Here is a 27179-nt window from a genome sequence, read left to right as displayed (position 1 = left end):
CCGCCTGCCCACAGGACCACTCACTGCCTCCAGGGCCCACCGCAGAACGCCCAGGCAGCTCAGCAGTGCTATGGCAGCCACACCCTCTGCCTGTGCCCTGCAGCATCAACTGCATGATGGGATGTGAGGGCAGAGTCTTGTCTACGCTGCCTGGCTACCATGTCCTTGGCTGCGCTGCTCCGTGTGGGCCACGCTCGAGGGCGACTCTCCTTCAGGGGGGCTGCTGGAGAGGAGGGGGTCACGGGGGGAGGCAAGGCTGGGGCAATGGCACGTGTGCCCACAGAGAGGGCTCCGAGTGCCACCTCTGGCTTAGACAAAAAGATGGAAAGAGTGCTTTATCAGTATAAGTGCTTTATCAGTATCCTGATAATTTCAGGTTGGAATAGTTAATATTCTGAATTGTATTTGCTTTGAGCATAATGTTTGCAAATAACAAAATAAGATTCAGTAAAATCATATCAGATAACAAAAAGAAGACCTGACACTGGCTAAGAGCAGGAAAGTTGAAGGAGACAAAGGGACTAATTCTGGCTGCAGAAGACCAAGCCTTAAAAACAAATGCATATAAAACCAGAATTGAGGAGGCAGCAACAGACAATAAATGTTACCTCTGCAAAGAAGTTGGAGAAAAGGTGGCTATGTTTACTGTAGTTAGTGCTGCAAGATTGCACAGGCTGATTAGAAACAAAGGCATGACAAAATAGCAACAATGCATTGGAATGTCTGCAAGAAGTAGTGCTTGTCTGCAAGCAAGAACTGATGAACTACAGAATAGACAAAGTAATAGAAAAGAAGTTAAAGTTCTCTGGAATTTTACAATTCAAACAGACAAACGCCTGCCCTATAACTTCTCAGACTTTATAATTGTCGATAAAAAAGACAAAAAAAATCTGGATAGTGAACACTGCAGTACCTGGAAAGAGCAGAAGAGAAGAGAAAAATTTGAGAAAAATCACAAAATACAAGAGCTGCAAAAAAAAAAGTAGAACAACTGTGGCAAAAGAAAGCAAAAAATAATACAAATAGTAATAGGTTCCTTGGGTGCAATCCCAAAACATTTACAGCACCCTTGAATACTATTGCAAAAGGCAGCTTTACTTGGAACAGCTTACATCCTGCGATGATACCACTAATATTATTAAAGAACAACATCTGACTACCTTAAGTTCTTGGTAAGAACGGACAAAAATGCTGAATCCAGTGTAAACCTCTAGCTAGCTATGCACCCAACCATAATAAATGAAACATGTTTGCCATCCAATTCTCAGTGGCTCTGGATGGCTCACAGTAGTCAAAGAAATTACAATAAAATGAAGACGCTGTAATATTAATGCATAAACATACAATGAAGATAATTTTGGGAAAGGTGGAAAGAAAAGGAGAAAAAGAGGAAAAAAAGAGAAGAGGACAACCAGAAGCAAGGAGGATGATCACGATTATACTAGTGATGGGTATGCATTTGGACGACTAGAAAGACCAAACTGGGTACAGACTGTCCTGGAGAAAATCTATCTATGTGGTAGTTGAGATTCAATACTGATTTGATGGCACATAACCCAGCAATCATTGCAAAGAAATATAACCATTCTTTTTAGGGGAAAAAAAAGTGAATGTACAAATTTAAGATCATGGATTTTATGGACTTTGGAATAATAAGAAAAGAATCATTCTGAACTTGGTTAGCTGTTTATATTAGCAAGAAGAGCAAAATGATATAACTTGTTCGTTTCAAGATAGAATTTGCTAAAATATTGCCTTTCCACAATTCTGTGCCAATATAGCTATTGTCTGCTAGTAGAAATGCATACAGCAGCTGTTAAGGAGGAGTTATGCAGAAGTGAAAAGCAAAGTGAAGTGGGAGCAGCCGTTCAATCTTCTGTGTGTTCAGCGGAACAAGACTGACTTTCTGTATTTTTGATTTTATGTTGGGTATTGTCACGTGACATGCTAAATTGCATTATGCTTTACTTTAGGGTGATGCCCTAGTTAAAAAATCAGAGTGTGACTAAAGCAGAATTAATCAACTCATCCCTTGCTCTAAGTGAAGTTACCTTATGATCTGGAATATAATTTGAATATGAACAGAGTCTTCTTTTGTCCCCTCGCTGCTTCTTTGCTTCCGTTCTGTTTTTCCCATGGGGATTGGGTAGGGTTTTTTTTTTTTATCCATTCTCTTTCCAGAGGTTCTGATGCCATCATTTTCACAAAAAAGAAGGGCATTGGGGAAGAAAAAAAAAGAAATAATGTTTGGCTAGTTAGTTCAAGTATAAATGGGACTCTGCCATGTTTAAAAGGGCTTGCAAAAAAGGCAAAAAATAGAGTCATCGTTTGCTGTATTGCCAATATGTATTTGCTTGGTAGGTCATTTTTGATTGCTAAGAGTGATTTACTGCATGTGTTAGTGGGGGGTATCTAAATATGACTAGATACTCTTGCTGTTCTTTATAAGCTGTTCTGGGATCCTTTCAGTTGAAGTTTAATTCAGAATTAGTAGATTAAATACTTTGAAAAAAAGCCATTTTATATATAGTTACATATGTCTGCCTATGTTATGCTGCAAAGTGTGAAATATTTTAAGGAAGTCAGAAGAAAAAAAATCTTTAAGTTATTAATGTGGTACAAAGTACTGTAGGTCAAATCGTAAAATTATTTATTATTTTGACCAAAGAAATCTGTATAAGTATTATGGAAATGTCTTCCATTTTAAAATGGACAGATGGGCCTTTGTAAAGAAATTTTGTTTAGATGGTAGCAATAGGGAGGCTCCATGTAATTTTCTGTCAGATGGGAGCAAAAAAATAGCCTTACTTTTCTTCATTTAACTCTTAGCAAAAGAACAGTTTAGGGGCAGCTAAAACAGGCTGTTGATTTACCCCTTGGTGTCTGATGGGTTCTGCCCTGTCAAAAGGGATCAATTTAGAAGGTTTGTACTCAGCAGCTTCTGTTTTGACTTCTGCACTGTGTATTAGGGCTGCTATTTTGTTTCTTCCCTAATTCCTTTTTTTCTGAAGTTGAGAACAGTTCTTGATCACCTTTCTAAATGAGGTAACTTCCTCTAGGGCAGACATGTCAAATTTGCAACGGGCCGGTTTTCCCATTGCTGACAATGGGGTGGGTGTGGCTTCCACGTGACACATCCGGCCTGTGGGCCGGTAGTTTGACACCCCTGCTCTAGGATCTAAGCCAGGGGTTCTCAACCTTGGCAACTTTAAGACTTGTGGACTTCAACTCCCAGAATTGAAGTCCACAAGTCTTAAAGTTGTCAAGGTTGAGAACCCGTGTAAGCTTCAGTGTTTTCTAATTTCTCAATTAACTTCAAATATATTAGCAGATTAATGTTAGACTATGGTTCTCTTTGTGTCAAGAATATCCTTGAGGCATTGTCTGCTGACTTTTAGATCAATTATTAAAAATAATGTATCGTGCTCTGTTCTGGAATTATTTTTTTGCTGGTGTGTGTGTGTTTGTGTATAAATGTTCCAATTATTTCCATTAAAGGTTTTTTTTTTTAAAGCCTTAAACTATATATCAATTTTCCCCAGGCTGGTGTTCAAATGTTCTAATTGGGTAAACTTGATAAGCTTGATGGGAAATGTAATCCACCATGTGGAGGAGGCTATATTTTGACCTTGTTGATCACACAATAATACTGCACATTATCCATGTCTTTGTATTTGAGTAATTTTTTCACATTGACCATCTGTTGTCAGATAATGCCTTGAGTTTGTAATTACGTAGCTGTGGATGAAGAACATTAAAGGCCTATGCTCTTAGATGTTTAAAGAAAACTGATAGCATTAGGCAGCGATATACGATGCTTAAAAAACTCCTGCTACATGAATTTGCTACAACCAAATCTGGAGAATGTCCCAGTTTGTTCAGGAGACAGAAGAATCCGAAGTACTATCATTAATTATTGACACCATATATATTCCCAGAGTGACAAAAAAGTAGTCCACTAGATGGAGCAGAAGTATAGTTGACAAATGGCTCAGCTGAGAAGACATTGAAATTATATGTCTTCTCTACTGAGATTAAAATGAAATATGCTAGAAAGCTTAGGTGGAATATTGTTTTCCCTTGTGTAATCAGGGTGGTGTAAAGTACGGTAGTTATGTTTAATATTTGCTATTGTGCTGCTAAACTCTTCTTTAAAACAATAATTAATGATGTTCTGCTGAGCAAATGTGTTATAATAATTTGTTCTATTCTTTTTTACTTCCCCATGCTTCAAAACATTCATAGCCGGATAATGATATTTTGCTAATTTGTTAATTTGATTGTGTTGTGGTGCTGTTTTAGGTTTCTCATTTTTATACGTTAAACAAATATGGTGGGGATCAAATGTAACTTTAGGATTTTATAGCAGTGTAGTCCTGGGCAATATGTGCAAGTCCTTGTTTTTTCTCTATAATTCCTATTGCATTTCATGAACACATTTTTTTTGTCAGTTTGGGCCTTCTTGGATTGTGTCAGGGATAATAAGGATGCTGCATATGTCCTGAGTGTGGACTGAGTTTGTGCACATTGCCCTGTGTCCAGTGTTTAAGAAAAATGTTCTTGAAAGTGGAAAAGCAAGAATATTTTTTCCCCTGAAAATAGATCAAAATATCTTTTGAATTGATAGCTTGGATTTGTAAAAACTAGGTTGAGGTAAACATCTTTTTTTTTCTATTGTTGACACTAGTAAAATGAATGAATTATTTTCTTTTTCAGTTAGCAGATTGGAGGAGAGGGAAGCAGAACTAAAGAAGGAATACAATGCTCGTCATTCAAGGCATACAGAGGTAGGTAACTACGTATTTCTTTGAACAGTGCCTCTATGTAATGAGTGAATTCAGGGACCTGTGCTTAAAGGTACCCAGTATATTAATCTGTTATCAACATTTTCTGAAAAAGCTCATAGGGTTTTGATTCTTTGCTTTTGAAAGCATTGGTGGCTCTTGGATATTGCTGATGTGTTAGGGTAGAATTAGATGGTATATTTACAACACATAGTTTGAGTTCAGACAGGTGGTTGTTGGCATAATTGAATATGGTAAGGGAGAACTTGTGGAAAAGATTGGTAGATTTGAGAAATGTAGGTAGTTCATTTACTGCCAACTGCTGATCAGTCGAGATAAGAAATTTATCTTCCCAAATCCTAAATTTATCTGCCTAAAAAGTAATGAGCCGTATGAAATCTGTTGAACTGAACTCCTTTCAGTTTTAACAACCATTATAGATAGGGATTATCCTCATCATCTTTTATGCTGTCTGACTTTCAACAATTCTGGATGATGGAAACGGTGATCCTATGAATTTCAGAAGCCCACCCACTAACAATCTTCTCAGATGTTTATATTTTATTGTCAAACTTTGCCTGATTTATGCCACTTAAGCCCATCTTTTCTTGTGGTAAAAATATTAGATATGCATGCTTTTTAAGGCAATGTCATTGAATGTAATCTGGCTAATGACCAACCAAAGTATAATCTGAATAAAAGGTTAGCAACATGTTTTTGATTACATAGTCTTTGGCTTATAACCATTTGTTTAGCGACTGTTTGAAAGCATGACAATACAAAAAACGTGATTTACGATTGCTCCTTGCACTTATTACTGTTGCAGTGTCCCCACATGATTAAAATTCGTGTTCTTGCCGATCAGTATGCAGTTATTGTAGTTGTATATGTCATTGCTATTCGCAACCTTCCCAGGGGGCTTCCAACAAGCACAGTCAATATGGGAACCCTTAACAACCATGTGATTCATTTAATGCCTGCAGCAAAAAGATAAAATCAGGTACAGTGACTGCCTCACTTAGAGATGGAGGCTCCGGTCCCAACTGTGATCTTAAGCCAAGACTACATGTACCCAGATTATATTTGTCAAGTAGTGAATAAAGTCTTGATGATGCAAAAATTACTGTGAAGTACTACTGATGATAATTGTGGCCAGTGCAATTTGTTTTTTTCCCTTTGATGTTTAGTTTATATATTAAGGTACCATTGTCAAACTGCAGAATAATTGAGATGGACACAGAAAAAGTAATATAAAGCATACAAAGGATATTAAGTTAAATGTTGAATACCAAAATGGGTCAATTTAATATTTCTATACAACAGTGGTAATGAATGTTGTACATTGGTAAAAATGAGATAGAGAATGTCTTCAAAGGTTACAAACTAAAAAAAAAATGAAACTGGGAAAGTAGTGGGAGAAATTCACATGTGATATCAGTCATTGTTATCAAATGAAGAGTATCTTTGACCATCTGTGAATTAATAGCCAGGGGACAGTCACAGGGAACTGTACTGGCAATATAAACAGAGAATGAAATTTGTAAGATGCAATATTAATCCTTTCCTATGCATTTGATTAACAATAAATTCTTGAGCGAGACTTACAATACACATATATAGTAGGTGAAGTTAATTGGTAACACACCAAGTCTCTAAGGCAAAATAGAAATAACTTGATGTTGGTGAACATTAATGGTATTCATTAAGTGAGCATATGACATCACCGAGGTAATTTAACAGACAATACTCTAGACCACGGGTGTCAAACTCGATCACGTCACGTGACATATCATGACACTGTTTGCCTTTGCGGAGCCGGGGCAGGCGTGGTCTGCACGTAACACATCCATCCCGCAGACTGCCAATTTGACACCCCTACTCTAGATTATAAATGCAGACTACTGCAGAGAAAAAAAATGGAAGCATTTCCTATTATTCAAGACCTGTAGAATATATTTTTATATATATATATGATATATTTATATATTTATTATATCATAATACTTGGGGATATATATACATGTAAAGAGGAAATTAAAATTACATATGTATACATTAGTGCTGCTTAATGTGTATCTCACACAAACACCCAAAATATTTTAATTAATTAATTAATTAATTAATTAAATCCATTACATTATTTGGTAATACTAAAACAAGCCACTGAATTTAACATGTTTCTCTTCAATGTATCAAATAGATTATTGGCCACACAGAAAGCATTGTAACATGTAGTTCTACAATACTAAGTATTTTTAATTAAGACTTACTGATTTTCATCAGCAGGCTGAGCAACTTAAATAGATGCATCAAATAAAAAGGTTTTCTTGCTAGAAGAGTCAATTTGTGAAGATTAAAGATAGTGGTCCTTTAGGATTTATGCTATGACTTTTAGATATCCAGAAATTTTAATCCTAATATATAAGTTGCTTATCTGAGGCAGCTGGGTCTGCTTTTTTCCAAGGGATAAAAAAAACCCTATATCTTGAAATACAGTACTGTAATTTCTTGTGCCTCATCTTAGCTGAAGTGTTTTTGGTCCTTGGTAAACAGAGGTATTCTCAAACATATGAAAATCATTAAGCGCTGTAAAACATATTTAAGAAGAAATGGCAAAAGATTTAAATGTAACTTAATCAAAAGTACCTCTTAGAACACTCAGAAACTTTCTGTTTAATATGCTCTGATTGATGAAGCCACCTTGAGTGCCAATTTGGTAACAGAAACCATGAATAGAAAGTAAAGCAATGATTAAACCCAATCATTAGCAAGAAATGTTAACAAGCAGCAATTAATGTCTCCCTCTGCCAAGAGAAACTCTCAAATTGTTCATGTATGTGCTTCTCTATGCCTGTAAAGAGAGCTAGTATATTGTACTGCAGGGGTGGACCGATACCAGGCCACGGCATGCCAGTAACCAGTCCGCACAAACAAGCAAAGCCCCATCCGTGGGATGCAGGCAGCACACAAACCCACGCAACTCTCCGGTCCATGGAAAAACTTTTCTCCATGGAACCGGTTTCTGGTGCCCAAAAGGTTGGGGACCTCTGCTGTAATGGATAAAGGCAGCAGGCTAGAATAGAAACCAGGAGATCATGAGTTCCAATTCTGCCCTTAGAAACAGAGCTAGCTGAGTGTCTTTGGGTCAGTTAGTCTCACTCAGCTTCAGGAAGAGGAGCATAACAGAATAATACACTATGGCAAACTATTTCTAAAAACACTGCCAAGAAAACTATAAAGACAGTTCTTGGTCAGTCAGGTAAAGAAATATATCAGAAATAATAAACACCTTTTAATAACTCCATTTTAATTGTAACTTTTTTTGTCTTATGGTTATATAAACAATGATATAAAAATACAAATGATGCCTGATTATCATTCTTTTTTATTTTTTAAAACGCAAATGATTATTATTCAGAGTATTTGTAAATCACATAGAAGTTTATATTATCCAGTTATGAAAATACAAAGGTCACAGATTAGAAATAATGTTAGTTCTTTATGAATTAATTGTACACAGTAGCAATTTCTCTTTGGATTATTTCACTTTCACATTATGAATGACAAAATAGCCTCTCATGCTATTTTGCTTAATCTGAAATGTTCATGAATATCCTTTTGATATATATCAAATGACCACAGTGCAGTATGAAATGATGGTAGGCTCAACTATAGATAGTTACAATTCAAAAAGAGATAGTTGTACTAATTATAATTTGCATTTATCTATAATTGGTTTATCTTTGAAGGGAGTAATTGATTACTTAATGAAAATATTTCTATTTTAATGTTATAGTTATTGAAATAATGTTTAATAAGCCATCCATCTTTATGAAATCCTTAAACATGCACATGAGTCTTTTTTTGTGCATCATCTGATCCTATTTTGATGCCGGAAATACGGGAAATATTTTTCTGCACATTTTAAAAATGTGATAAAAGACCTTTGCTTGAAGCTGTCTTACCAGGTACTTGGCTGACAGTATGACATAGCTTCCAACCATTTGTGCAGTGATGTAAATAAATCTGGCTGTCTAACCCTTGGTGAAATTCTTGATCTCTGTCTCATTTACTCAGATAAAAAAGTACCTCAATCGACTGTTGGCATATTAAAGAGCTTAAGAATACACTTTTTAATTCTAGAGTCTATTTCCAATTAATTCTAATTCTACAATAGGAATCTTAAAAAACACATTTATATGAAATTGATCTAGAAGTAGTTTAATGTGACACAAAGAAATAGTAGAATCAGATGGATTCATATCAATGACTAATATACTAAGCTCTTTATGAATGGATTCTGCAACTGTCTTACTCTGTCCCTTGTTTTTTTTTTTCTGTAAGATACAATGCAATAAAGCCTTAGTCAGCTGTAGTATACAGAATAATTGAACCAAGAGTCTTCACCTAGTCCTGACCAAGAGACACCAACATCTCATTTTCAACAATGGAAAAACCAACAGGGTGTGAGAGCAATATCCTTCTGTCCCTCATTGTAGTATAAATGGCATGCTGATACAATATATTAAAAATTCATATCCTATCAGATACATTGTTTTGAGTATGTGTGCTCATTCAAAGCTCTTAGTTGCCAATCTTTTGAAAATATAATGTAATCTTAAAACAAGGCGGGGGTATTAAATGTGCTAAGTGAAGAACAGTGTCAACTTCTCTGGGTCAGTTCAGATGTAATGAGAAGCCATTATGCTCCCCCATTCCCCTTCTCACGACAAAGGGAAGCATGTCTCTTCTTGGGTTTAAAAGTCATGTTACTTGTTTAATTATGGTTTTTGAAAAAGTTGGATCTGAAACATCTGTTTGTTAAGACTTGTTTTCAGTTCCCCAGATTTAATTGTTTACAGGTAATTCTTCTGTAGTTAAAAGAAGATGCGAAAATTTCTTATTTCCTCACAGAATCTTCCACAGCCCATTCACATAGGGAGGAATCATGGTTTCTCATTACATCAGAAGTGGGCACCAGTGTAACCTTCTCCAGCCACCCATCCTTCCCCAAATGTATGTGAAGTTTTCTCAGTTTACTAAGGTATCTTTTCTACTCGATCACGGATGGGGCTTCTACTGGTTCTCTTGGTTTGCACTTGGGTGACAAAGTGTATATTTGTCTCATGTGGCTGAAATTGCATAATTTTATAAAAGTGTGGAGGTGAAAAAAAAGACCGCTTGTATTAATGTAAAGATAAATTAAGGTAAAGTTGTACCTTGGAAGGGGAAAATAACTTTGGAAGAAAACAACGTACTGTGATGATAGTTTTTGATACATGGGATGTTTTATGTAGTCTGAAATACCTAAAACATACATCGGATAGTAGTTTCTTGACAGTGAATTGAAAAGAAATAATTAAAAAACAAATAGGTATGAAGCAGTTTAAAATCTTTTATTCCCTCCTTTTTAACAACAGATGATTCATAATTACATGGAACACTTGGAAAGAGCAAAATTTCATCAGTTGACAGGAGGGGATCAGCCAGAGCCCATCATGCACAGTAGAATTAGGTAAGCTTCATTGAATTTTGTCTGAGTGAAACCCATTCAGTTTTGTTTCAAGGCTTTGTTTTTTTTAAAAAATCTTAAATAATGATTAGAGAGTCACAATTACGTTTTTGCTGGATTACAAGAAAGACTGTAGAAATCTTTCAGGAGGAATGAACATTATTTTAATGGGAAAAATTGCCTGGTTAATCCTGACTTAAGTTTAAACTCATTCTTATGTAGACTTTATGTAGCAGGATTTTTCTTTCCCTTCTCCGACAGGGATGAAAAACAACAAAAGGATATGCAGTTAAGGGTGTGAAATAATTGAATCTCATTTCCCCTCTTTACACCATTGTGCACATTTTCATGAAAGGAGATCTCCAACTAAAGCTTTGTCTACATTATGGAGATGCCTGAGCTTCCCATCCAATCAAGTGGAGCCAGGCTGCAAAGGTTCAGCGTAGGGGGGTGGAGGAAACTGCCAACGAGCTTGCTTGTATCCTTAGGTTGCTTGCTGCATAGATGCTGAAGAAAAGAGAAGCCGCTCGGATTCCTTTTTCCTTTGTAGGTGGGGGAGGAGAGCGAGGTGATGTCATTTTGCTTTGGAGCTACTGCAGAAGATAGTGGAAAGCTGCTGTCGATGGCATTGTTTCTGTGGCAGCAGCTCAGTGACAGACTTTTACTACAAAGATACTCCCTTGTCCCCTGCGTAGCCTCGGTTCTTGCATTTCACCATGCCAGCGCAGCGCCATGAGTCCTGGATGCATGCTGCTATTTGTGTTTGGCTTCGTTGGCGGGGCGGTGGTCATTAATTCAGCTATTTTAGTGTCTCTTTCCGTTTTGCTGCTTGTGCACTTTTCTATATCCACTGGTGTGCCAGCTCTGACGCAGAATTTACCAAGGATTCTCAGGTATTCTGACCCCGGAACCTTTGCTTTTTAAAAAATATTCTTTGTTCTTAGCCTACCATGTTATTTCTCCTCTCTTGAATAGGAGTAGAAAGTGGGAAATGGTGGGGTGATGCTGATTTGAAGTGCCATTTTCAAATCTCAGTTTGATATTTTGTAGACTCTGTAAAGTGTACAATTTATTATTGTAAAGATGGGACATGGTTTTTTTGATGTGCTTTGTTTGAGATTACAAAATCAGTTGCTTCCTGAGAAAATCTTTTATGAAATTAGCAACTTCAAAAAGCTTTCTGTAACAGCCTTTCATTTATTCAGTTGGTGTTTTGCTTCCAAGAATCATGTATAATCTGCCTGGGATTAATTCTTCAACACAAATTATTCAAATTGCATAATTGCTTTCTATTTCTCTAAATAGATTGTTGCATGCATTTAGGAGTATTATAATGTGAAAAATAGGATATAAATGTATACTTTTTAAACCCGTATCTAGTAATATTTTTTTTCACCCCAGAGTACTGAGTTGCAGACTATTTATCTGGACTTATCAAACTACTTTTATAGCAACAATGTTCCATATTGCTGTTTGAAAACTTCTGTTTTTTAAAAAAACAAATATCTACATTGATTGCATGCATAATTGCATGCATATTAAGGTATAGCTAGCAAATCAAGATCAAATGTCACAGTCCAATATCCACAATTTAATAAAAAATTGTTTCTATTTGGAACCTTTCCCTAATGAAATTTTACCTTTACAATGCATATTTGGTGGAGTCCATTGATCCAGTTCTTTCCAATTTGAACTCTGCTGTTACATAAAAGTACAGCAAGCTGCATACATGGCTTTTACAGTTAATGTAAGTGGATCAATGTATTTTATCGAATTGCTTTGTCTCATAGGAACTTCTACAAACTCCTGTGGGGTATTAGGATTTTCATATTTCCCTGGAATATACCAAGGGAGAGAGAAGTCTTAACATAATCAGGAGATTCTGGTAATCCAGTCTAAGGAGATTTAATTTAAAAGTAAAAGACCATAGAAAGTCTGAAGAATACGAAATGAAGGCATTTAATTTGATTACAGATGGATCTTTTTGCTTTGTCAAAAATGTTTCCAAAAAGCTGCTTACTGTATAAACTTCTACAATGCTTTAAATGCTATCTGCATTTATATAGATATATAAACTTTTGGATGCAAAATGAAGTTTATGCATTAACTGGGGTCTTAAATTGTAGGCGTGCATTTTGTAGAAGCCTGCAGAAGACTGCAAATATTAGTATTCATGTTTTCAGTAGCTAAGGATTGCTTTTTATTTAGTTTTGCAAGCCAGTAAGGAATCTGATCCATTGTGAAGAATTGATTGTGAGTTTTCACACAATTAATTCACACAATGAATAAAGGACCTGAATGTTCTTTCATTCATATTATAGCTGAACATATAAAGTAGATGGGTAGGTCTTCCCCTCACCCCTTTACAGTGGAGCTAATATAAATGGAGCACAATGGTGGATTTAAGCACACATGTATAGAACTCATTCTGGTAGCATCTTTCCATGGCTTATATTGCATTTGCACTTACCCCACTCCTACTCATATTTGATGAATCAAATTAGCTTTTTTTTTAAAGTCATTTTTCCCCCATTTGATGTTGTAAGCCGCCCAGAGTAGCCCCTTGGCAAGATGGGTGGCAGATAAATTTAACAAAAAATAATAAATTTGAAATTAAACAGACCCCATTAGTGGTCGCTTCCTTACTTGTTTCTCGGCAGAATGTAAAATATTCAGAGTTGGCCAATAGAAATGATAAGTGAAAATATATTTTTTAAAAATACTTGGTACCATTACACTAGAATATAGAAGTATCTTCATATATTCTGTTAAAAACAGATTACTTACAAGATCAGTCTTATAAAAGAGTGGTCACATCCTTTCCATTGACAAGACATATTTCAAGATCAAGTGGAAACTTTGAAGCTAGAGGAGAATGCTAAATGAAGCAGTGGAATTCAAAATAGTCCAAGTGAGAAGATTGAATTAGAGCTGTGCAACACATTCAAAGACCCGCTGAACAAAGTATAGTTGTACAAGTGAAGTCCTCCTCGAAGAATTGTGGCTTAGGTTGTTTTTTGTGCCTTTTCTGCATTCAGTGGCTTTGTTTAGATGACAGACTGAGCAGGATGGAAAACCTGGGAAAGCGCTCAAAATTGCTAGGTTGGCCTTCAGACGATGCAGCTGCCTCAGGGGTTTGAGAAGTGTTTTGTTCACACTGAGATGCTACATTTATTTATTTATGAGACTTATATACCGCTTTAAGTGCAAGCACTCTCTAAGTGGTGTACACCAGTAAGCAATGTATATATATATTTACATTGCCCCCAACAATCTGGTTCCTCATTTTACCTACCCCGGAAGGATGGAAGGCTGAGTCAACCTTGAGCCGGTGAGAGTGTTTTTCATTGTTCTAGTATTAAACCTTGTAAAATGACTTAATAGATATAAATGCCTCATGTTATCGCTTGTTACAATGTGTGAATGTTATTCAGTAAAGATGATTTAAACATGCCATGACTTTGCGTGATGTGTATAGATACCTGAAATATCTTTTCACACGATACATAATAGAGCTTAATTACAGACTGGGAATCTGCCTATATTAAAGTTGTATGGAAGACCTGGATAGCTCATCTAGTAGCCACACCATGTGCATTGTTGCTGATGGTGAACTGTGTATGTATGTATATTCAAATAGATTTTAGTAATTGTTGTATGATGCCTGATAAGCAATTATAGTCGGGTATTTAATAATATACAAACTCAAATAAATCAGTGCATTCTCTTGGCTTTTATTATGAAATGAGTGGTTTCAGAGATAGGTACTATTTGAAAATACTGTACAGAAATCAGATGGAAAATAGATGATTGCATGTATGAATATTTTTGTTTCATGGGCTGTTTTTATCAAATGCATTTAATCAAATACAGTGAAGTTGTGTTTTGACGAATAAGAGAGATACTATATAAAGATTCTGCTATACTTTGTATTCAGAAAGGTGTTTTGGAATGTGTAGCAGCATAGAAATAGCATTTTCCGCAGCTTTTTAAAGCAACTATGAGTTTTCCTGGGATTGTACAACTTCCTTCTGAAACTATCGCCTGGTATCATGTGAAGATGCAGTTACTTTAAAGAGTTGTAAGCAAGGGATACATTTATGTCCCTGAGTGCTCCCAAACAATTTTTGGAATTGAATTGGAACTCCTGTATAGCCATAGCATGTGTGTGATTTGCCAACATTTAACTGAATTATCTTGTTTTAATCAGGTCTGGATGGCGCACACACAAAAAAAGAAGTCTGGATTCCATACATTTTTTAAGCATTATATTTAATATAGTTCTGATGCTTGTGTATCTATTTGTATTTGGATTATTTGTACATTCATAACATGTATATAAAAAGGGAAACAGCACAGGCAATAATTTGAATTCTGTTCAGGACAGAAGTGGAAATTCATCCAGTTCCTTCAGATTTTTATACCCTTTGCTACTAATCTGAGGCCTTTTAAATTGATAAACATTCATTCTTAAAGCAAAGCATAATTTTATCTGATTTCTGAGTTTAATGTAAGTAAAATTTAGAGTCACCCACAAACATTTACTCTTCCAATCAAATCTTCTTATGATTCCTCACAATGTTTAAAAAAGGACTAATATTAAAAACAAAATATTAAAAAAATGAAGACAATACACATACTCCTTGAGTTCCAACTCTTTGTTCAGTGACTGTTTGAAGGTAGGATAACCCTAAACAAAGGGGCTTATGACCAATTCTCAAAGTTCCAGTCATTGCAGCATCCCACAGTTGGGTGATGGTTGTTGTCAGCCTTCTCTGCTGGCTTCCCACGGGCAGAATCAATGGGGAAGCCAGCAGGGGAAGTCACAAATCACCCCTCCCACATTTCTTTGCTTGCCTGCACTGCATCCCCCTTCTCTCTTGCTTGCTTGCACCCACCAGCCCCCTTTTTCCCAGCCTCCCTGTGCTTTCTCTCACACAAGCTTGCGGCACCCCTACACTGCTTATCTGGGACTCTTTCCACTTAATGACCTGCAGATCTTGGGGTTATGACAGATTGCCTTTACTAAACAATGTTGCACTTCTTGACCACATCAATTAGCGAAGGCATAAATCATGAGCAATGAACAAGATCAGAGTGAGCAGTAGCAGCAGACCAATGAGCGGAATGACTTCCCAGACTTTGCTCAATGAACTCCAGTGAACCCCCTTAGGTGAGGCATACTTTAAAAGAGGATCACCATAAGAAAGAACCACCTTTTGTTTACATATAGAAGCTCTAAGTTATATGGATATTGTCCGTGTCATTATTATGAGTTATTCAAGAAATTCTTATGGCTCTATAATGATTGCTATTTTTGTTCCTGCATGAGCACCTTCTTCAGCATAATTTGTTTCAGGACAATTTTAACATTTTTAGATAGATGATAGAGACACACTTATTACAGATTTTGAATCTGTTTGTAATTGCCTGTTTTGTATACTAGCCTGAGAACTGCTGCTACTTTGTTAGAAATTGTTTTCAGATTGGTGTATAATGTGCTGGTGTCTAGTCAGAAAAAAAACAATAGCATGGCTTGTTTTTAGCTTATTTTTCAGTTTGGTGGTGAGTGGAAATCAATGGGAGAACAGCATTATATACAAGCCTCCATTGGATGCTGTCAAGCTAATCAGGGCACTGAGAGGAAGCCAGCACATATGATCTGATGTACACTTGGCACATAACCCATAGTGAAGATGTTGGGTGATTGTAGTTTATAGTTCCTCATTTACTTTTTTTATTTAACTGCCTGACCTGGTATTTTACACTGTGTTGATTTGTTGAACCAAAGAGATTTTTTTCTGTTCCGTCTTCTATTGCTTGTGGCATAAACAATTCATTGCTGATATGTAACTATCTTTTCCTCCTGCACTACGCCTGGCCACATGTCAGCCCACCTTGCTTTTTCATTTTAGCCATGTGCAAATGGTATTTCATTAGGATAACCAAATACTGCAGGGGGAGGAGTCATTATCTTTGGGGCAAAACCCTGTAGTATGATAGGTGTGACCAAGACCTTGCAGTAATAGCAATGGAGATGGCTGCCTGCAGCTATAGATGTCCTACCCAGGAACGCTAGTCTAAAATGCTGTAAAAACCTCACGGTAGTTAAAGCAGTGTTTCTTGATTTTGTTCCACTTGGAGCCATCTTTTCTGTGGGAAAGTTCGCTGGTGATACAGTGTGAATGAAAGCTTTATAGAGTACAGAGCAAGTCTGGTGAATGGATGTGTAGGACCAGCATACTAATCAATTGAATAGTCAAATGATTGTGCTGGTTTGACTGTAGTCAATATTTGTTAAACATTCCCTGAAATCGTGAATGTGTTTGTGTGGCAGCCAAGGTTTTAAATTAATTATTATTCCATATGGAAACGAGGATCCTTTTATTCTCTAGTCCCAAATGATACTTAATGTTGGCAGCTTCTCCAAAGGAAAGATAGCCTGTATTATCTTTCACAAGCTCTAATTCCCATTCAAAACATTAATTTAAATAGGCAGGAATACCTTGATTTAAATCAGGTTCCTCTGATGTTACTTTACAAACTAAGAAATCTGATTTGTAAACCATTTAAATTTACAATTAGAATATTATTTTTGTTGTTGTAACTAGCCCTTGCATCTCTTGGTCTAACTATTTGTGTGGCTTCCTTTCCCAAAAAGTATCTTTACAATATTGCAGGGTAATATGTTTTTTCAAGCATTTAATATGAGGTTAAGGATGGGAATTTAGAAACTTTTGTATAGTTATAAATATATTTTTATCTTTATTTCAGTGTGGAAAAGTCCTATATCATTCAGCTTTGGCCTAGCGTTATTAAAAACATCAAGAAAAAATATAAATATATGCATAAATAAATATTATTTATCTGATAAATATTAAGCATTCTACTTTAATTTTTGTCAGGTGAAAATCAAATATCCATATGTAAGAGATGAAATGCAGTGATCTTTCCTTTAGGGAGACAAATCTCCTTTGAATATTTTGGGAAAGTATTGGTTTAAAAGCAAAGCGAAATGAACTGCATACTTACATGCAGTTTATTCCATGATATATTTTCTTTATTCAATTTGGGGGAAAGTTTAGCTTTTCTGGAAGTTTTTAATCTGTGTTTCCTTAGCAAAAGCTGTTTGAAATCACAGTTACTTGATAATTAGTTTTAAATTTTAAATTAGTTTTACCATTGGTTGCCCTTTTCCAAACTTGATACCTATTTCATTTGTTTCATTTGTAGTGTATAATTGCTATGTTGCTTTCCTACTCAGAAATGTATGCATAATCCAAGATTTTCTAATGAGATGTTGATATTAGCTTTATTTTCAGGAAAGTATGTTTGTAACATGGCCTTAAATGAATTAATATGTACATTGTCTACTGCAGACATATCAAATTCGTGACGTCACGTGACGTTGCACAACGTATCGGGACAGTTTTGCCATTGCCGGCAATGGGGTGGGCGCGGCTTCCGCGTGACACATCTGGCCCGTGGGCTGGCAGTTTGACACCCCTGGTCTACTGCCTACATGTAAAGCAGCGTGAGAGAGTATTTATCGTGAATCAGTTTAAAATGGTAAACATGATTTCAACATTTTACGTTTCAAAAATCGAGAATGTGTAAGAAATTATAACATATGATATTGTCCTCTTTATCTACAGAAAGGAGCCTCCTATATCATTGGGCATCTTTCCGCTCCCTACAGGAGATGCACTTCTTACTCCTGATTCTCAGAGAGGATCAGTGGAAACTCCTGGATCAGATAGTTGGAAGTTCCGTGAACTAAGTCAGCCTCGTTCCCGCACCAGCCTCAAGGTAAAGGAGCTGTTTTAATTTTCACAGAAAAAATTATTAATTTGTTCCTCAGGATGTATGTGTATGAATAAAAGCTAAACTTCCAATTGTCTTTTCGTAGTGCACAAATTTTTGAAACTCATTCCAGGTCAGTTAAAGGTAAGTTCCTTTTTCTTCTAATGTATGGTTTACTGAAAAGCTGATATCTGCACTTGGAAATATGGGAAGACAACATTTTCAAATATTTTAGACATACTGTTTTCCAAGCTTGCAGTTGGGTAAGAATCCTTTGTAGGGCTTACTCAGTTTATCTTTAGGAATTATTAATATTTATATTTACTGTTTTCAGATTTTGATTGCAAACGCCCTCCCCAGCTGATCGTCGGCGTTTGATTGACTCTGGAAACCTCCGGAGCGATCCGGACTCGTTGATGCAATTCAAGGCCCCTGCGGCCTCCCCGAGTCAGTCCGGGCTCTTTAAGGCCAACAAACGCCCTCCCCAGCTGATCAACGGCGTTTCGAGTGACTCCGGAAGCCTCCGGAGCACTCGGACTCATCTATGCAATTAGAGGCCCCTGCGGCCTCCATGAGTCAATCCAGCTCTTCAAAAGCCGTTGGAGCTGTAGCCGCAAGCTCCAACGCCGGAGGGGAATTGGTGAGAGTGGGGGGGATTGGAAAAGAAAGGAAGAAAGGACGGAGGACCCCCCCTTTACTCGGCGAGGAATGAATGGGGGGGGGAAGTGAGTTGGAAAGAGGACGGAGTCCTCTGTTAGCAAACTGAAGCCCAAAGGGAATCAGGGGAATATTCCTCTGGAGGAGCGCTGGTCCCAGCGCTACTCAGGGAACAAGTCAAGGGAATTTAGAAATTTTAATAATCTAATGGATAATCCACTAATAGGTAATCCACTAATATCTGCCTGTGAGCCAAACCTGCACGTCTGTTCTGGGCAAGATCAAGTCGAAAAACTGGGGCAAACAGGCCCAGGACAGGCGTGGCAAGTTTGGCTGACTTGATCTGATTGCGCAGGAGGATTAAGTTAACCCATTAGTGGATTATCCATCTCCAGTGCTGGAGAATGTCTTGTAGAGTTTTACTCCTTAAATAAGTAATGCCATGGCACTCACTGTATTTTCTACTGGGACTTACTGATCTCCTTTCTTCTAAACTGTATGGTATCCACCTAGCAAGCATTTATTATAATATAGCCCCGAATAAAGCCATAATATGAATCCATTCACATGAATTGGTCATTAAGTACACATATTTTTTCACTTCAGAATTATAACCCTAAAGCTTCAACTTGAACTCTGATACATTGTTTGGTGCACATTGGGTTTTGGGTCAATGAAGCTAATGAAAAAGTAGTGTTAACTCTTTACATATTTAAATGTATTGCTATGTGGATTACACGCAATTTAGATTGTCTGGTGAAGGATAATCTTTTGCACTTTTTCTGGACATTTTGGTGAAGGATAATCTTTTGCACTTTGTCTGGATATATCTGAAATATTTAAATTCATTGATATTCTAAATACTGCAAAGTAAACTGAGAAAATTCCCCAACACAATACATAATCTTCATAGTAAAAGCCTATGACAAATTATCAAAATCTATCAACATAAGCATATTGTTGAATCATATTTTTAGATAGATAGATAGATAGATAGATAGATAGATAGATAGATAGATAGATAGATAGATAGATAGATAGGTTGCTGGGCTGCTCATGGGCCACAGAAACTATCACACATTATCCATAAAGGAAATGGAGGCCCTAGAGCAACTCAGGAGGGATGACACTGTCACCATACTCCCTGCAGATAAAGGGAGGGTGACAGTGGTCATGGATAAGACGCTTTATATAACTAAAGCGCTAGAGCTTCTTAACGATAGAACAGCATATAAAATAATTGGGAAAGACCCCCCCGGTGACACTCAGGAACAAAGTTAATAAACTGCTGGATACTTTTAAGTGCAGTAGAAAGATAAGTGAGGACACCCTGAAGAAAGTGCGCCCATGTGACACGGCACTTGCTAGGTTTTATGGGCTACCCAAAATCCACAAGGAAGGCGTTCCTCTTCGCCCCATAGTTTCATTTAGAGGTACTCCTACTGTGGGGCTGGCAAAATGGCTTAGTGGCCGTATTTGCCACCTTGTGGATGACAGTCTCACTACTCACTACCCAAGTCAGCGGAGGAGTTCCTGGGTAAGATCAAGACACTCAGGGTGGAGGAGGATGAGATGATGGTATTATTCGATGTTACCTCACTCTTCACCTCCATCCCCCAGGACTTAGCCATCTCTGTCCTGAGAGACCAGTTGACAGACAAAAAGGGGGGTCATTACGAGGACTCCCTGCAGACGGAAGACCTCGTGAGACTAATGGAGGTATGCCTAACAACCTATTTCACGTGTCAGGGTGTCATATATGAAGAGATTAACACACCTATGGGCTCCCCCATCTCCAGCATTGTAGCAGAGGCAGTGCTTCAACAATTAGAGCGTAAGGCGATGATTCTATACCATCCCAAATTTTGGGTTCGGTACGTGGATGACACGTTTGCTGTTGTTAAAAGACAACATGTAGCTGACTTTATGGGAATACTGAACTCGATTTACCCTGATATAAGATTCATGGTGGAGGAAGAGAAGCAAGGCCGTTTAGCCTTTTTGGATGTGCTGATCCAAAGCTAGTCGGATGGATCATTATACACAAAAGTTTACCGTAAGCCCACCCATACGGACAGGATTCTCCACTACAGGAGTAATCACCCGGTGTCCCATAAGGTCAGCTGCATTAGAGCGTTATTTAAGCGCATGGACTCCCACTGCAGCACGGTTGAGTTCAAAATGGAGGAAAGGGAACATCTCCTCTGCATTTGTCAACAGAATTGGTATCCTTTAAAATTTATAAAGCGGCATGGCACAATACCTAAACCCCGAAGCAACCAGCAGAGGGATGAATCATTCCCACAGAAGACTCGTATCTCCTTGCCTTACATTAATAACGTCTCTGAGGCAACAGCCAGACTGTTGGCCCCCTATAACATAGAGGTGGCCCATAAGCCCAATCAAACGCTACGCTCCAAAATTGTGTGCCCCAAGGACCCACTCGCCGCTATGGAAAAATCTGCGGTGGTTTACAAAATTGACTGTAAGAACTGTCAAAGTAACTATATGGGCGAGACATCCAAACGGTTAAAAACCCATTTACATGAGCACAAACTGGTCGTAAGAAGGGGCGAGCAACACTCTCAAGTTTGGATGCATATGGCAGAACATGGTCGTCAATTTGATTTTGATAACACATGGATTATATCCAGTGATGCCACGAAAGGGGGCCGACTATTAAAGGAAGCCTAGTTTTCAGACAAGGACTCAATCAATCGCCATGTAGATCTTTGCCTGACACAACAGGCACTGAGGAAATGGAGTATGAACCGTCACTCCACTCGCTGCAAACGATCCGTACGAGGCTTACGAGACCGAGGAGACAACATCATATCTAACTCCCTGTATGGACAAGCACACGAGACTTCCATTGACCCATAGCAGCCCACGGACCCCCCCCCTTGGCATCTAGTCAACAGCAGACTCACTCCGAAGAACAGCTGAGGCATCTGTTAAGAACCGAGTGCCCCTCGGAAAGCGGAGGAGGGAGAGCCCGCCGGGCGGGAGATTTGTGTGTCTTCCGACAACATCTTAATAGATCCTCGCCCCCTGGGTGGAGGAGTGAGGCTGATTACATCAGTAAGAGATCCGGGGGAGCTGGCGACGGGATTTTCGAGCCCAGTGTTGCCCACATTAACGAAGAGGAGCGGCTTATACGGAGAAGAAGAGGATGTGGGGTGGTGACTCGCTTGCGCTGTAAAAGAGAGGGAGAGGTTTCCCCCCCTCGCCCTATGGACGAGCGGAAGATCACGGACGGGGGATACTTGTGCCCGCAACTGGCGGCTTCCCCGATGGAATACAGGGGATTCGCCTCAGATAGGGGTGATAACTGCTAGCAACAGACAGCACAGCAAGGCATAGTTGATACAGAGAGCGCTAAGATGGGGGGCGAAGGGGGAAGTGCTGAGCAGTATGATACCCGGACAAGTACTATCCACATAGGGGGGAAGAGGATGGGGGAGGGGGAGCAAGGAGAGACCATCGACTTACAATTGAGAGTGGGAGAAGATATTTGGAGCCCTAATGGAACATAACGATAGTATGAAATCAAATGACCCCCCATAACCCACAGCAGAGAGAAAAATGGTATGGGAGTAAATATCATTGAAGAGGAGGAGGGTGAAAGGACTCTAACAAATCTAAGAACTAACATTGAGAGAACAAGTAAGAGTGTCCAAAAGAGTAGTAGAGGAGAGCTGGATGCAGACGTCATAGAAACGACCAGAACACAGATTAACTGGTTAGGACCAATGACGCGGTCTAGGAGCCGGGCGCAAGCATTATTATTTAAGGCATTTCCACTAACTGGCTTTTAACCCTGACGATGTTGGGAGCTCCCAACGAAAGCTTGGTTTTATTAAAGTATTTTCTTACTTGGATTCTCCTGGTGATCGTAAGTTATTTATTTTATATTATGAATATACCCAGGAGTCACATCTTTACGGACATTATCAACCGTGTGTGTGTGTGTGTGTGTGTGTGTGTGTCTGTCTGTCTGTCTATCTATCTATCTATTTATCTATCTATATCTATCTTTGGTTATTCGGGTTTTCTCCCGCGTCAAATTGGAAATGTCTTGGCAACGTTTCGATGAAGTCTCATTCGTCATCTTCAGGCTGGTGTTTTCGGCTTCGTGCTTCTAGGAGCAACGTGTGATCGTAGCTGTTTCTTCCTTTTAACTGCCAATGGGGGTATGAACTGATTGGATGAGAGCTTGGCTGTGTTCTGACTGGATGGAGGTGTGTTCTGATTGGTTAGGAGCTTGGCTATGCTCTGATTGGATGGGGGGTTGGCTGTGCTCTGATTGGTTGGGGGAGTGTTCTGTTTGGGTGGGGGCTTTGCTGTGCTCAGGTTAATCTGAGTTGCAGGGGGATGTGAGATGATGAGCATTGCTATTGTTTGGCTTCGCGTTCGTGGTCATGCCTCATCTTCTCGTGGTGGGTGTCAGTTTGTTTCATGTATGGATTGGAGGGGTTTAAAGTGGCTAATGATGCAGCTGTGGTCTGGCTTCTGGTTTGTGGTCGTGCCTCATCATCGGTGTGGGTTTGGGTTTGCTTTTTGTGTGGACATGTGGTGGTGACATCCTGTGTGGCTTTCGTGAGTGTGGGTCTGGTGTCATTCTTTGTGTTAGGGACTCATTTGTCAATAAGGGCGGGTTTCCCACTGGCAGTTAAAAGGAAGAAACAGCTACGATCACACATTGCTCCTAGAAGCACGAAGCCGAAAACACCAGCCTGAAGATGACGAATGAGACTTCGTCGAAACGTCGCCAAGATACTTCCAATTTTACGCGGGAGAAAACCCGAATAACCAAAGACCTATATACAAACACCCGCAAAAACCTCAGAAAACAAATTATATATATATATATATATATATATATATATATATATATATATATATGTCTTTGGTTATTCGGGTTTTCTCCCGCGTAAAATTGGAAGTGTCTTTCTTTCATCTAGAATTTCATTTTATACTTTTTAGTATAGTTGTTACTTCTGATTTTTTCATACATTTAATTGAATTTATTAGATTTGTTATGGCTGCCAACTCCAGATGACTCTGGGCAGCTTCTGAACAGCTACCATATGAGGTAGTTTAGAATGAAAAAGTGTAACTGCTCACAGGTCACTTGAAACTTCATGAATGAATGAGGTTTAAATTCTGCTTTCCACTCCTTGAGTTTAACATAGTAATAACTGCTTAATTTTGCCTGTACATATGGAATAGTAATCCCTCCTTTCTTGTGAGACTGAAAATTGCATTAAGAAGTGCATAGACAATATAATATCTTGAACACTTAAGGTCTTAGAGCAATATAATCATATTTTTCTTAATAGTATTTATCAGCTTTGACCGAAGCATTAATTTAAATTTGTTCAGATAGCCTGATACTTTAAGACCAGCAGCAGAAGAACAGCAGTTGCATTTTTTAAAATGAATGGTCACTTTGCAATTAGAATAGTCTAAACTTTCTTGTAACCTTTCAAACAAAGGTCTGCAAGTTCTGTTTTTGTTGGTAACCAGGCTGTTTATTGGGAGTTTTTTGACTGCTAAGGTCAGTAATTTGAGTGCCTGCATTCTTTTCATGATGTGGCTAGAATATAGAAGCTGGGAAATGTTTAGACAAAGTGAAATTTTATTTCACTCTGGATTTATTGAATAAAACTACAGATTTTTTTCTTTTAATAAGTATTTTTGCTGGATTTTGGGGGGAGGGGTTAGTGGATTTGGGAATATCACTCTTAACAGCAAAGTTAAAACTATTTCTGGAAGTGTTTGCTGGAGCAGAAGATAATCCTAGAATATTTTGCCCATGTAGGCAGAGCATAATGGACAAACAGCTATGTAGGAAAAAAATTCTCCTTTATGAGATTGCGTAATGGTAAAGATTAGAACTATGTCAGTAGAAAGATAAATTGATTTTGATAGTTTGCAATAATGAACCTAAATAGGGTTGGATACAGCCCTCTTGTATAGGTGCTGCAGTACAGATAATCCCCGAGTTACGAGCATTCACTTAATGCTCGTTCAATGTTACATGATAAGAGCTCCCTAGTGCTTATGAGCAAATCCCGAAGTTACAAATATTGCAGCACCATGGCAGTTGTTTGCCTTTACGAGTGACCGCAGTGGCTCTGCAACATTCACCCTGGTTATTCCTTCCCTCTCCATCCCCACCCCGGGTCTTCCTAGTCACCAGGCCTTCAATATTCACCCTACGAAGATCGAGATCCTTCACTTGGCTGTTCTAGGCCTTTGGTGCGTTCGCAGAGAATGGAGGCCTAAAGTAACGCAGATCTCACGCTACTGATCTCACATGATCTAATGGTACTTTAGGTCCCTGTTCTCTGCAACAGAGAACAGAACCAAAGCCGGGGGACGCTTCCCCTGCCTCAGATCCAGGCAGCAGTGGTCTGGAAAAGGCCTCCGGAGCCCGGATCGGGCTGCGGGGAGAGTGCGGAAGCGTCCTCTGGCCTCAGATCCAGGTGGCAGCAGGAACTGCGGCAGAGAGGAGACAGATCTTTTCCAGGTGAATCTGGTGCGGCAGGAAGAGAGGGGGAAGCATGTGGTATCTTAGTGGGTCGGGGAGGCCTTGGGGGCCTGTTCCATCACTAGGCCCTTCGTGGCCTTTCCTACCCTGAGATACCTCATGTTCACTTAACGAGCTGCAAGTGTTTTAATGAGCAAGGGAGTAATCTCTTTTGAGGTACGAGATTCACTCTACGAATTTTCGAGTTACGAGTGGATTGGGCAGGCTCCATTACACTTGTAACTTGAGGACTGCCTGTATCTATGATCCATGAAATCAGAAGTGGGACTAAAATATCAGTGGTTTTATGAAGAATATAGTGATCGTACGTTAGAATAAACCAGGGGTGTCAAACTCAATTTCATTGAGGGCCGCATCAGCATTATGGTTGCCCTCAAAGTGCCAGTTGCTGTCCCCTTCTCTCCCTCAGGCTTGGCCCACAGAAGCCTCTCCTCTCCTATCCCCTTTTTTCCCTCAGGCTTGCTCCACTGACATCTCTCCTCCCTATCGCCTTCTCTCCCCCCTTACTTCTCCTCCTTCCCATCCAAACCCCTCCTTTTACATCCTCTCCTCCCCTCCACATGCATTCACTCACTACCTGGCTGGCCTTTTCATCCTGCGCTCATCAGCTGGAGCTTCTTGCGCTGATTCTGGGGTCCCTGCCAAGCACCGACAGCCCCGCAGATCCAGCTGACACTCTGCCCGAAGACTACTTGTGGCTGCCGACCATTTCTGAGGTCGCCGAAAGCCCCAATCAGCTGGAACCGCACGTACCGATCCTTGGACTTCAGCAGAGTCCCAGCAACACTGCAGCTTCAGCTGACTTTCCCCCAGGCCTCACTGGCGCTGCTGCTGCTTCAGCTCACCACCCCCACTGCTACATACTCAGTCACCTCCTCCTACTAGTTGGCTTGTGGGCCAGGTCTAAACACATCACAGGCCGGATTTGGCCCACGGGCCTTGAGTTAGACATGTTTGGAATAAACGTTACTGATACTATTATTCCTGTTACAGATAGTCCTCAGTTAATGTCAGCAATTGGGATCAGAATTGCCATTGTTAGGTGATGCAGTTGTAAAGCATTATATCACATGACTGTGCTTTTAACCACAGCAATTCTAGCAGTCCCAGTTTTGTTAAGTGAGGAGCTTTCTTCACTGCAGTTTCTGACTTCCCACTGGCTTCCCTATTGACCTTGTTTCTGACAGTTGGAACTCCAAGGAGCTGTCATAATTACCATTCAGCAGGGTCATAAGTTTGAAGACTTGCTGAAGGAATGGTTATTAAACAAGGACCACCTGTACCTTTCTTGTCTGTTTCCTTGACGAGGAGAAATACAATTTTTAGAAGGATATAGAAGTAGGATGCTTGAAAGGATGTAAGTATTTCATTCAGACTGTTCCAATCTGATACTCATGACCTGTCCTTTAAGGATAAGGAGCTAAAATAGTTTGTTTCAACCATTTACCTAATGCAGGTAAATCATTTGAGAAAGATACTTGGCCTAGGGCCAGGTTACTTGAGGGACTACCTATCTTGAACAGTATCTGGCCAACCTATTTAATATGGCAGATATGGCACTCTCCAGATTCCTTCAGTGAAACCATGCTATCTATCAGGACCCCAGAAGTCTGCCTTCTCTGTCATAGCACTTGTCCTATTGAATGAGCTCACCCCCGCTCAGATCTGAATGGCCCTGCTCTGCTGGTATTTCAAAAGAGCCTGAATATCTGGCTGTTCATCCAGGCTCTTGGTGAGGATGAATGACATCTTTTTTTGACCTAGGTTTTGTTTCCACCTGGTTTGTTATTCTGCCATCTCTATCCTTTTTTATTTCTTGTTTTTCTTGTCTTATTTTCATCCTTTAAATCAGAGGTCCCCAACCTTG

General features: G+C 38.9%; 1 protein-coding gene across 12 annotated transcripts in view; it reads left to right on the top strand.

The window, feature by feature from the left end:
• SPAG9 (sperm associated antigen 9) overlaps positions 1-27179 on the top strand; it is a 98143-nt gene that overhangs the window by 11157 nt on the left and 59807 nt on the right. For 8 of the 12 annotated variants that reach the window (XM_039343992.1, XM_039344017.1, XM_039343985.1 and 5 more), the window contains exons 3-5: positions 4717-4787; positions 10205-10299; positions 17952-18105. In XM_039343992.1, the coding sequence (XP_039199926.1) occupies positions 4717-4787; positions 10205-10299; positions 17952-18105 (320 nt within the window). Of the gene's footprint in view, positions 1-4716; positions 4788-10204; positions 10300-10804; positions 11190-17951; positions 18106-27179 lie in introns of those variants that run through there. The other 4 variants (XM_039344062.1, XM_039344045.1, XM_039344053.1 and 1 more) reach the window with 2 other exon arrangements.

The sequence above is a fragment of the Crotalus tigris genome, unplaced genomic scaffold, assembly GCF_016545835.1.
Source record: "Crotalus tigris isolate CLP2741 ecotype Arizona unplaced genomic scaffold, ASM1654583v1 scf7180000017551.9496454, whole genome shotgun sequence".
Lineage (NCBI taxonomy): Eukaryota > Metazoa > Chordata > Lepidosauria > Squamata > Viperidae > Crotalus > Crotalus tigris.
The sequence above is the reverse complement of the archived record's forward strand: the minus strand, read 5'-3'. Positions and strand labels throughout refer to the sequence as shown.